This window comes from Kogia breviceps, chromosome 8, assembly GCF_026419965.1.
Source record: "Kogia breviceps isolate mKogBre1 chromosome 8, mKogBre1 haplotype 1, whole genome shotgun sequence".
NCBI lineage: Eukaryota > Metazoa > Chordata > Mammalia > Artiodactyla > Physeteridae > Kogia > Kogia breviceps.
The window spans coordinates 7,880,627-7,893,108 of NC_081317.1; the positions used below are offsets into that span (position 1 = coordinate 7,880,627).

Genomic DNA, 12,482 nt, shown 5'->3' on the forward strand with positions numbered 1-12,482 from the left:
TCCAGGAAGTCTTCCTGGACCACTCCACCTGGCCTAGACTTCATCTCCTCCCTTTGAAAAGCAACTCGGCTCTTTGCCGCTGTCCAGTGTTGTGGTGCTGACCTCAAGTGCTCATGTCGCTTAAAAAAATTTTTTTAAAAATATTTATTTATTTATTTGGCTGCGTCAGGCCTTAGTTGCAGCACACAGGATTCTCTCTAGTTGTGGCATGTGGGCTCAGTAATTGCAGTGCATGGGCTCTCTTGTTGTGGCACGCAAGCTCTAAAGCGCGCTCTTAGTTGCCCCGCGGCCTAGCTGCCCCGCGGCATGTGGGATCTTAGTTCCCTGACCAGGGATCGAACCCGCATCCTCTGCATTGGAAGGCGGATTCTTAACCACTGGACCACCAGGGAAGTCCCTCAAGTGCTCATGTCGCTTTTGCCTCCCCTCTTAGTCTAGGAGCTTCCTTGAGGACAAGTTTATTTACTGACTTATCTACCCTGGCACATAGTTCAGAGCCTAGAACACAGTAGGCACTTTTTGGTGGATTTAATTGAGATTCCGTTACTCCTGCTGGGATAGGGACTCCTGCGTGAGGATCTGTGCCTAAGTGTTCCCAGGGTCCCAGGATGGAATGAGTTCACCTGGGGTGCTTGAGGTTGGGAGGGAAGGAGGAAGGGGCTTCAGTTTGGATGCCAACTTCTGCTGTCTCCTGCCCAGTTCTCCAAGGAGAAGTACATCCTGGACTCATCGCCTGAGAAATTGCACAAGGAGTTGGAGGAAGAGCTCAAACTCAGCAGCACAGATCTCCGCAGCCATGCCTGGTACCACGGCCGCATCCCCCGTGAGGTGAGTGGGCCCTGAGCTGGGACCTCAGCCCTAGACACACCGCCTCGGCCAGCCCCAGCCCAGAGAAGCTCTACTGTTTGGTGGGTTCAATCAGAGTGGCCTGGGATGAGGTCTAGTTCTGCCATTTACTGACTGTGTGACCTTGGACAAGTCACTTCACCTCTCTGAGCCCCAGTTTCCTTATCTATAAGATGGAGGATAATAATAGTGCCTACCTTAAAGGTTGGTTGTGAGAATTAAATGAACTAGTGCATGTGAAGTTCTTAACACGATGTCTGACATACAGTGAGCTCAATGAACATTGTCCTTTATGGTGGTGGTGGTTATTATTACTACGATTATTTTTACTGTTATTGTTATAGGTCTATACATCAGCCTCTTGTGTGTTTGGTCAGTGCATATCAGTCCTTAGGCTACTCAATTTTGACAAAGTTGAATTTCTGGGCTGAGGCTAATAGTCACCTGTTCCCTTTTACATTCATGCTGTAAATCTTTGTCAAGTATCAGCTCTGTCAGGTCCTGTGCTGGGCACCAAGGATGCAGAGATAAAATAGGTGATGGCTTCCCTTGAGGGCTGGTATCCCAGGGTAGGGGTTGACAGACAGGCAGACCGTCAGAGCCCAGTGGGAGAAGTGCAAGAATGGAGTACCCAGCAGGGAGCGTGGGCTGCCCCGAGGAAAGGGTGCTGAGGAGAGGGGCCATTGTGAGATGGATAGGAGTACACCAGGTGGGCAGGATGGGAAGGATGTTCCAGGCAGAGAAAGTAGCTTGAGGTACCAAGGCCCAGAGATGTGCCAGAGCACCGGGTGTTTGGAGAAACGAGGATTGAGAATCCACTCTGCCCAATGTGAGACCTGAGAAGGAGTAGGTCTGAGACCTGAGTTTCAGATCATGGTGACCCCCATCCGAGGGTGTCATGTCCTCCCATGCCTGAGCCTCTGTTCCCCGGACTCAGGGCCTCTGGCTGAGTTGCACCCTCTGAATCTGGGTCAGAGGGTGCAACTCCCAAGCTTCAGATATCTCTGTTCACCGTGTCCCCCAGATCCCGGGTCTGGCCCTCTCTGCCCCTGCCCTGCTCCAGCCGGACCCTTGCCTCTCGCAGGTCTCCGAGACCCTGGTGCAGCGCAACGGTGACTTCCTCATCCGGGACTCGCTCACCAGCCTGGGCGACTATGTGCTCACCTGCCGCTGGCGCAACCAGGCCTTGCACTTCAAGATCAACAAGGTGGTGGTGAAGGCGGGTGAGAGCTACACCCACATCCAGTACCTGTTCGAGCAGGAGAGCTTCGACCACGTGCCGGCCCTCGTGCGATATCACGTGGGCAGCCGCAAGGCTGTGTCGGAGCAGAGTGGCGCCATCATCTACTGCCCCGTCAACCGCACCTTCCCGCTGCGCTACCTGGAGGCCTGCTACGGCCTGGGCCAGGGCGGTGGCAAGGCTGCCAGCCCCGCCAGCCCCTCAGGCCCCAAGGGCAGCCACATGAAGCGGCGCAGCGTCACCATGACCGACGGGCTCACCGCCGACAAGGTCACCCGCAGTGATGGCTGCCCCACCAGGTGAGTGAGAACCTACGCGAGGCCTCAGGCTCCCCATCTGTCAAATGGGGGTGTTGGTCATGAGAGTGCTAGTGAGAAAGGGGAGGCCCAGTCACACACGGCTGAGGTGCTATGACTGCCCCGGAGCCTTGGTGTGCGGGGAAGAACAGGAGGAAGCTCAGGCTGTGCTGAGTGGAAGTCTGGAGCGCAGGTTGCCATCCCAGCTCTGCTACAACTAGCTGTGCACCCTTGGCCCTGGCGTTCCTCCTCTCTTGCCTCCATGTTCCTACCTATAAAAGGCCCTCACTCAGAAAGCCCTCTGTGGCCTAGGGGGAGCCCTGGGTGCTGTCCTGTCCCCGGCAGGGGCCTGGTCCTTGTCGCCAGCCCACCCCACCCCACCCCACCAAACTAGGCCAAGGTGGGCATCGGAGCAGAGGGCTTTGCAGGATGCAAGCCATTGCACAGGGAATGGAATGTTCTCAGCGACGTTTCTGGTGACACCCAGTTGTCTGGGGCTAGGTGACACCAGGCCCTGATCCCAGGAAAAGCCACAGCAGCCAATCATTCCTGAGGCCCTACTGTGTACCTGGCCCTCTCTTGGTGATCTTGTGCCCAACTTCAGTGACTCCCACGTCCCCCTGGGAGGTGGCTTCTGTCCATGCCCCCACTTTGTAGATGAGGAAATAGGCTTGGAAAGGGGCAGCCGCTTGCTAGAGAGTGGTAGGACCTAGATTCTAACCCAGGCCCTCAACTCCGAAGTCTGTGCCCCTAATTTCTATGGCCTCCCTGGCTGTTTGCAGCAAGACCTGCCATCCTGTGCCACCAGCACTTGGATAGGTCCCATCTCCCTGGGCCTGGTCTGGGCGCTGTCAAGCCAAGGAATTGCTGGTTGGATACCCTGTGGGGAGTAGCCACTTGGCCTGTGGTTTGGAACCAGTGATCCAAATGGTGCCAGGATCCACAGGCCATGTGTGCCCAAGGCATCCTGGGTGTAGTATGGGAGCGGTGAGGAGGGACCAGGCTGGTTGGCCTGGCTCCCTTGGCCTGCCCACCTTTCCTGCTAGCCCCTCTCCCCAGACTGTTCTGCAAGTTGGGGGCAAGGTTCCCAGGGAAGAGAACAGTTGTGCAGGTTGTGGACTGCACAAGCCTTTCCTCCTCTGGGCTTTAGTTTTTGTACCTGTCTGTTGGGAGGTTGGACTTGATAACCTCCAAGGCTTTTCTGCCTTTGAAGTTCAGCAGATCTTGGATGGAGGCAGGGGTGGGGGTCCTAATACTAGCTGAGGACCCTGACCTCTGGGCTGTCTGCTCATGAAGGTGTCTGCTCCACAGCACATCACTGCCCCACCCCCGGGAATCCATCCGCAACTGTGCACTCAGCATGGACCAGATCCCAGACCTGCACTCTCCTGTGTCCCCCATCTCTGAGAGCCCCAGCTCCCCCGCCTATAGTACCGGTATGTCCAGCGGAGGGGGTAGGGGCAGGTGGGGGGATCTGGTGGGAGTAGCCTTGTGTGCGCACGTGTGCGCTATCTTTGACGACTTTTGTTATAGTATGTGATCATGTGTGTTTCTACCTCTTTTCTGAGAGCAATGCCCTGCAAGAGTTGACACTAAAAACTTGCCAGCAGAACTATCGATGTTGACATGCAAAACATATCCATGGCTTGTTCATTCTGCAACGACTCACTGAGTCCCTGTTGGGTACCAGGCACTGTGCATGTGGTTTCCAGTGCATTCTCCTGAATGTTACTGAATCTGGCTCCAATGCTGTGAAGTGCGTGTGGTCAGCAACACTCAGCCCCCATTGGTCAAGTGCCTCCGTGTGTGGTGCTCTGCCAGGCCCTGCATCGGCTGGGACTTAATGCGTCCCGGATTCAAAATGGTGGCCTCAAACCGGACTTGTCATGCTTGCTTTAGTCTTTTGAATAGACTTTTTCAGAAAAGTTCTAGATTCACAGCAAAACTGAGCAGGAAGCACAGAGCGCTGTGCTTTTTTTAAATACAAAGAAAATTTCTACTGTAGAAACATGCCACTAGTTCATTCCTGGAAGAAAACAAGTGTTTTCAACAGGCCATACTGCATATCATACACCTGGCAGGAAAAGCTCACAGACAGAGGTGCATTCCGGGAGGAACCTTTGCTGGGAGACACCATGTTGCTGTCTATATGGGTTGTCACAAATTCTTCTCTAAACCCGGGCCTGCCAGCTTGTCATAACTGCCAACTTGCCTTCAAAACAACACCCTTGGGTGTAAATGTTAAAATGCCTTGCCACAAATTATTTATCGGACAATTTCTAAGCAACGCGGCTCAGGGAAGTACCCAGGAGTGAGGACTTAAACAGCTGGTTTTAAATCCCAGCTCTATGCCTTGCTGGCTGGGTAACCTCAGGCAGGTCAGCTGGCCTCTCTGAGCCTCAGTTTTCTCATCTGGAGAATGGGGATCATAAAAGTACTGACGCACAGGATGTTGAGAGGGTTAAATGGACTAATGTGCAGAGAAGGATCTCGCAGCCAGTAAGAGCTCAATAAACATCACCTCTAATTTTGGATGATGGTTACTGTTTTGACCGGTATATCTCCAGCGTGTCACCAGTTCTCAGGACACATGTACTCAATAAATCATTATTACTAATTCATTGAGAAATAATTCCATACGAATGAACTCCAGCAATTGCTTAGCTTCTCTGAATCACGGAAGGCTCCTTCAAGTAGCTCCATCGTTCCCCAAGGCTACGGCAGCCTTAGGGTAGGAAAGTGAGACGCCTGGGGTCCAGGTAATTTCACAATACCACTGAGAGCTGGTCAGTGTGCCAGAGTCTGCTGGGCTGGGCCTGGGTCCAGGGAGGTGGGGCTATCACCCATGTAAGGTGGATGGAGCCTGTCCTTTGAGAAGGGGGTGGGGGAACCTCACTGCGTGGGGAGTCATGGAAACTAGTCCTCTCTCTTTATCTCCCTGCAGTGACCCGTGTCCACGCCTCCCCTGCCGCCCCCTCAGCCACAGCGCTGCCTGCCTCCCCTGTCACCCGCCGCTCCAGTGAACCCCAGCTGTGTCCTGGAAGTGCCAGGGAGTCGGACAAGGGCCCTTACTCCAGCCCCTCCCACACCCGCTGCGAGGCCTCCCCATCACCGTCGCTCAGCAGCTACAGCGACCCGGACTCTGGCCACTACTGCCAGCTCCAGCCTCCTGTCCGTGGCAGCCGAGAGTGGGCAGCAGCTGAGGCCTCCAGCCGCCAGCCCAGGAGCTATGGGGAAAGGCTTAAGGAACTGTCAGAAAATGGGGCCCCCGAAGGGGACTGGGGTAGGACCTTCACAGTCCCCATCGTGGAAGCCACCTCTTCTTTCAACCCGGCTACCTTCCAGTCACTACTGATCCCCAAAGATAACCGGCCACTGGAGATGGGCCTCCTGCGTAAGGTCAAGGAGCTGCTGGCAGAGGTCGATGCCCGGACGCTGGCCCAGCATGTCACCAAGGTTGACTGCCTGGTAGGTGCTGGGTGAGCACTGGGGCAGGAACAGCACCTCCATCCTCTGGCTTTGGGACAGGGGTCCAGGTGGTGAGGAGCTGGCCCCAAATTCCCAAGTATAGCGAATGGGCCTGGATTCTGGCTTCATGGCCGTCCTTCACTTGCTGTGTGACTCTGACTAATCACTTTTTACCTGGGCCCCAATTTTCTCCTTTAAAAAAAGCAAAAACCGAGATATTCTTGCTTCCTCCAGATGTCAGTTTGGCACTGGAACCGAGGAGTCCTGAAAGCCAGTGGTGTCTGGCTGCCTGGGACACTTTTTGAGCCTGGTGAAAGTCAGTCTGGCTGGTCCAGGGAATACAAAAGGCCCGACCTCCCGTCCCCACGCCCCCTAGTGGACAAAACTCATTGCCTAGGTCCATACATTGTTAATGCCTGGGCCTTTGCTTTGAATGAATCTTGACCATCTAAGGACCCTGACTTGCTCTCCGTCTCAGTTTCTCTCTCTGAAGTTTGTGGCGGGAGGGCACCGACTGCTTGGTTGCACTGGTCTCTGAGCTCAAGAAGCAAGAAAAGAAACAGTGCTGAGAGGTAGCTCTGTGAAGAGTGCTAGGCGTGAAGGGAGCAGCCCTGGGTTCTAGGCCCACTGTGTGACCTTGGACAAGCCCTTTCCCCACCGGACCTCAGGTTTGCCTTCTGGAATAAGGGTGTCCTGGGCACCTCTGGCCCATGTCAGACACCTCTGGGCATTTTCCCATTTATCCCGTGTTTCACAGATGGGGAGAATGAGGCTCATTTTGCTCCATGTCGGAGGGTTAGCAGGAGAGCTGGAATTCAAACCCAGCCTCCCAGCCAGGCTGCCGTCCAAGATAAAGCTCCCTGACTCCCAGATGGCCTGAGCTAGCCGTGACAGAAAATTAATCAGCCCTCTGGGCGTCCTTGTAGGTTGCTAGGATACTGGGCGTTACCAAGGAGATGCAGACCCTAATGGGAGTCCGCTGGGGCATGGAGCTGCTCACTCTCCCCCATGGCCGGCAGCTACGACTAGACCTGCTGGAAAGGTAAGGCGAGTACACAAGGGGACTCACGGGGAACCCCCTGGGCTACCGCGCGGCCCTTCGCTGTGGCCGGTTGGCCAATCACAGTCTCTCACCCCGCCTCCCAGGGGTTCTGGCCACGCCCCCTATCCCATTGACCAATCGCTCCTTCTCCATATCCAGCTCCAAGTAATCTTGGTTTCCCAAAGACCGAGTCCTTTATCTCCGAATTCACATTTTGCATCCTCTTGACCGATCACAATCTGTGAGCCTTGGCCCTCTCATCAGCTCTGGCCTCTCTCCTTTTCTTTCTTAGAACAGCTCTACCAGATGATTTCCGATGATTTCCGCGGATCGGTCACAAGCCTCTGGCCCCGCCCCCTGACTTATACTGACCAATCAGGAGCCCTTAACTTTGCTTTTCCTCACTCTGGCCGCGCCCCCTAATCTCATTGACCCTTTACAATCTCTCGCTTTTGGCTCCGCCCTCCGCCCCTCGGCTCTCAACCACAAGGACCCCCAACCCTAGGTCCCTGGCCCCGCCCCTCTGACCTGGCTGCTCCGACAGGTTCCACACCATGTCCATCATGCTGGCGGTGGACATCCTGGGCTGCACGGGCTCCGCTGAGGAGCGGGCCGCTCTTCTGCACAAGACCATCCAGCTGGCGGCCGAGCTTCGGGGAACCATGGGCAACATGTTCAGCTTCGCTGCAGTCATGGGCGCCCTGGATATGGCCCAGGTACTGAGGGGCCCACGTAGAGCTGGGCATAAGCTAGTCTCTGTCCGGAGGAGCCCTGGGATGTGTTCCTTTGGGATAGCTGTATATTGAATCAGGAAGAACTTTGTGACCTTCTAGGCAGCATCGGTGACGGGGTAACTGGGAGAACTGAGTCCTGACTCAGTTCTGAGTGCTGACCTGCTCCCAGACAAAGTCTTCCCTTTTCCTTGCTCTCAGTTTCCCTACCTGTAAAATGAATGAGGAGCATTATATGAGTTTAAAGAATAAATATGAAACGGCACTCATTTAGCAAGCACTGACTATATGCTAGGTGCTACATCGAGTACTTTAGAAGCACTGATTCCTCAAAAAAAAATCTCATGAAGGGAGTGCCTTTAACTGTTCTCATTTCACTTATGGAGAAACTGAGGCAGAGCAGTACTTGCCTGAAGTCACATTCAGAGGCTGAAAAAACTAGGTCTGTCTAACTTCACAGCCCGGACCTCATCCACACTACACTTCCTCTCCTTTGTCTCGTCAACAGTGACAGCAGGGTCCCAGAGCAGTGGCTCAACTCCCAGCTCTGCCACTTATTTTTGGAATGACCTTGGGCAAGTCATTCCCCTCTCTGAGCCTTAGTTCCCCCATCTGTCAAATGGGTTGTTGGGAGGGCTTCATGGGAAACGTGTGAAAAGCAGTCAGCACAGTCCCAGATTCATGAACGGTGACTATACTAACACTTACTATGGCACATCTGGGTGTCCGCTTGGCCGGGTGACCTGCGGCCCCAGCGGGCCCCTTCCCTGGCCGGTCGCTCACATTCTGGTCTCCCCAGATTGCCCGGCTGGAGCAGACGTGGGTGACTCTGCGGCAGCGACACACGGAGGGAGCCATCCTCTACGAGAAGAAGCTCAAGCCATTTCTCAAGAGCCTCAATGAAGGCAAAGGTACCTCTCCCACCTTGCTATGTCACCCTGGACAGGTTCCGGCCCTCTCTGGGCCAGCAAAGACTCTCCCCGTGGGGAGGATGATGAGGGCTTGACTGAGCTTTGTGCAGGCTGTTCCCGCACTCACTTTCTGCATCTGGCAACCGTGTGTGCCACGTCCAGGTCCAGCCTCATCCCCTGAGCTTGGCCAAGGCTGCAGTGGGTTCCGCTGGAGGACCCCGAAGGGTTTGTCTCGGGAGTCAGAATCCCTGGGGGCTCTCTCTAGGACCTCAGGCAGGCCCTTTCTCCTAAAACATCCTCGGTTTCTGGGGCCGCGGTGGACGGCTGGGCCCTGGGAGACCTCTAAGCACCGTGTGTCCCTCCCTGCAGAAGGCCCGCCACTGAGCAACACCACGTTTCCTCACGTGCTGCCGCTTATCACTCTGCTGGAGTGCGACTCCGCCCCGGCCGAGGGCCCCGAGCCCTGGGGCAGCACAGAGCACGGTGTGGAGGTGGTGCTGGCTCACCTGGAGGCCGCCCGCACCGTGGCACACCACGGCGGCCTGTATCACACCAATGCCGAGGTCAAGCTGCAGGGTGAGTCATGGGTCGCAACTGGGGGCGGTCCCGCCACTGATCCAGCCAGCCTGGGCCTCCCTCCGCATGACTTGCTCTCCCCTCTCCTCCAAACACCCCTTCGCATTTCTCCATCCCTCTTTCCTGCATGTTTCCCTGACTTCTTTTTCTCACCCCTTTTCTTCACTTATTCAGCAGTCGGACAAGCAGTTGTTAGTGGCAGGCACCAGGTTGGGTGCGGGGGACAGAGAGATGATTCAAAGAGCACCATAGCTGTGTATCTTAGCTTCTCTGAGCCTCAGCTTTCTCATCTGTGAAGTGGGCATCCTAACAGTCCTACTTGACAAGGTTGTTTACAAAGCACTCGGCATGGGGCCCTGGGGCTGAGGCAGACCGGCCCTGCCTTCAAGGAGCTCACAGTCGAGTCAAAAAGTAGAACTCCTGGGCTTCCCTGGTGGCGCAGTAGTTAAGAATCCACCTGCCGATGCAGGGAACACGGGTTCGAGCCCTGGTCCAGGAAGATCCCACATGCTGCGGAGCAACTAAGCTCGCGAGCCAGAACTACTGAGCCTGCGCTCGAGAGCCCACGAGCCACAACGACTGAAACCCGCACACCTAGATCCCGTGCTCCACAACAAGAGAAGCCGCCGCAACGAGAAGCCCGTGCACCACAACGAAGAGTAGCCCCCGCTCACCGCGGCTAGAGAGAGCCTGCGCACAGCAACAAAGACCCAACACAGCCAAAAATAAATTAATTTTTAAAAAAGTAGAATTCCTCCTTGTGGAAGGAGCAGAGAGATAATATCTTCAGATAATCCACCTTTTACTTTTCTAGGCAGTATTTAAGTCACGAAAGTTCTCTGTAGACCAATTGGAAATAACAGCTGAGCAAAACCGAGATAAAACAAATCACCAACAATTACCTGGAGGTAAATGCCGTGAGCATGTGGCATATGTCTTTCCTGCCTTTCTTCTTCAGAAAGGACAAAAAAGAAACTATTTTCTTTACATTTACTTACAAAATGTATATACATTTCTTAGGAAAAATTTTGGAAGTTACCGAAAAATATAAAAGAGAAAAGAAAAATCTCCCCCCCCAAAATTAATTTTAATATTTTATCTTCTAGTCATTTTTAAATTATATGTTGCAAATAGTAGGACAAGGACTGGGTGCTAAACTGCTTGGTCGTGGTCGTCAGCAAACCTTGTGGGATCCCTGGTGGAGGTGGGGGGAGGTCCCTTGGAATGAGGCCCTGAGGCATGTGGTGGCTCTGAGTGGGAGTCTCAGCCTCCCCAGCTGGATGGCGGTTCCCTGACCCCGGTGCCCCACCCTGCAGGCTTCCAGGCCCGGCCAGAGCTCCTCGAGGTGTTCAGTACCGAGTTCCAGATGCGCCTCCTCTGGGGCAGCCAGGGCGCCAGCAGCAGCCAGGCCCGGCGCTATGAGAAGTTCGACAAGGTCCTCACTGCCCTGTCCCACAAACTGGAGCCTGCCGTCCGCTCCAGCGAGCTGTGACCCCCGTGGACCCTTCCCCTCTGCAGCTGCGGGCAGCAACAGGGACAGAAGGGCACAGACCTTTCCCCAGAGCACCCCAGGGACACTGTGATCAGCCCGAGAACGTTCTGGGTTCAACTCCAGGAACTCCCTCGCACCTCCAGGGTCCTGCGTGGACTCTGGGCTCCATCCCGCCTGCTACTCACTCGCCAAGTTTTCCTTCAGGAAGAACTGGAACCTCTGTTTCTCCCTGCAGCTTCCGCTTGTCCCCCTCCTGCTGAGGTGCCCTGTATTTGAGCCACGGGAGGCTTCTCACACCTCCTCACTCTTCTCCAGGCACCTCCCCCCACCCCCTCACTGACACCAAGGCCTCCCTCTGGCTGTAAATACATCTGTCTGTTCTGTAAATAGATGTACAGAAGCCGTGTTCTTTCTTTCATATAATAAACTTTTATGACTCTTTCTTCTGTCTCTCAGGGGGCTTTGGGGTAGAAGGAAGCGTCTCTTCTCGGGTGAAAGGTGGAAAAATTCATTCAACATATACTTATTTAGCACTTGAAACATTCCCGGTTGTACCAGGAGCCAGAGTTACAGCCAATTCTTAAAACCCAGTCCCTGTCCTGGGGGAGTTCACAGACCAGAGGGGAGATAAGCAGCTAATTCCAACCAGTAGGAGAAATGCTGACCTGCCCTGCTCCTTCCCCATTCCCTGCCACAGCAAAGCATCCCACAAATGTGCAACCCAGGATCCTAGATGTTTGGGTGGAAGGGCTTTATGAAATCTGAGATTCCAGCTCCCCTCAGGAAAATGGAACTGGAGGGAGAAGGGACTTGCCCTGGGTCACAGCAGCAGAATGAGGAAGGCTGGAACCTGGGTGTCCTCGCCTGGAGTTCTTTCCTTTTCTCAACAGTGGGAACTACTAACTTCAAGTTTTGAAACGTGGCCCCAGAAGTCTTCGTGTGTGTGTGTGTGTGTGTGTGTGTGTGTGTGTGTGTGTGTGTGTGTCAGGTGGGTAGGCAGGAAATCTTTGAGGAGGGCCATGAAGGCAGTTGTCTTGATTTCATGGGGAGGGGAGGTAGGCAACGTGGATCAGTATGATTCCAGGCCAGGCTGGAGGCCTGGGGAGCCTGTTCACTGAATCTGAAACGTCTGGGGTCCTTTACCTTATGAATCCTTTGACCAAGAGAGGATGGATAACACAGTGCATTATTCGGCAGCAGCCAGACTTGGGCTCAGTTCACTAGCTGGGTGGCATTGGATAAGGGGCTTAACCTGTTGGGCCCTAAGTTCCTCCTCAATAAAATGGGAACAGTAACAGAACTGATCCCTTTGGGTTGCTGTTAAAGCACTTAATGCACAGTAGTTGCTAGGTAAGGGATTGCCATGTTTCGTACATAATGGTTTTTTTTTCTTTTGGCCGCACCATGCGGCATGTGGGATCCTAGTTCTCTGACCAGGGATCGAACCCGTGCCCCCTGCAGTGGAAGCACGGAGTCTTAACCACTGGACCACAAGGGAAGTCCCATAATGTATTTTCAGTGATCATTTATTGATTACTTTGTGAGCCAAAACACTTCACATGCCTGTACCTCACTGAAATATCACCATTCCTCTATATGACAGGTACTGTTATCATAAGATATATAAGGCACCTAACGTTAACGGTACATAGTAGGTGCTCACCAAAAGCTATTAGCGCTCTTTTATCATATAAAAGGAAAAAAAGAGCACAGAAAAGGTGTTTTGCAAGCGTAAGGTGCCGCACAAGTTTTTGCTACAATTATTACGTCACCCTTTGTGGTCATAATCCTTCATTTATTATTCTTTCGGAGCTACTGTGATGGTCCCCTAGTTACCGTGGCCATGGAAACTCAGCCCGCAGTCCTGGATTGGACGGTTC

General features: G+C 54.0%; 1 protein-coding gene across 4 annotated transcripts in view; it reads left to right on the plus strand.

Annotated features, from left to right (window-relative positions):
- SH2D3C (SH2 domain containing 3C) overlaps window positions 1-11,044 on the plus strand; it is a 31,962-nt gene extending 20,918 nt beyond the window's left edge. For all 4 annotated transcript variants that reach the window (XM_067040667.1, XM_059072585.2, XM_059072587.2 and 1 more), the window contains 9 exons: window positions 700-828; window positions 1,931-2,385; window positions 3,694-3,818; window positions 5,327-5,850; window positions 6,777-6,892; window positions 7,437-7,608; window positions 8,423-8,534; window positions 8,904-9,110; window positions 10,427-11,044. In XM_067040667.1, coding sequence (XP_066896768.1) covers window positions 700-828; window positions 1,931-2,385; window positions 3,694-3,818; window positions 5,327-5,850; window positions 6,777-6,892; window positions 7,437-7,608; window positions 8,423-8,534; window positions 8,904-9,110; window positions 10,427-10,602 — 2,016 coding nt within the window. In that variant the 3' untranslated portion in view covers window positions 10,603-11,044. The remainder of the gene's footprint in view (window positions 1-699; window positions 829-1,930; window positions 2,386-3,693; window positions 3,819-5,326; window positions 5,851-6,776; window positions 6,893-7,436; window positions 7,609-8,422; window positions 8,535-8,903; window positions 9,111-10,426) is intronic.
- The last annotated feature ends 1,438 nt before the right edge of the window (window positions 11,045-12,482 follow it).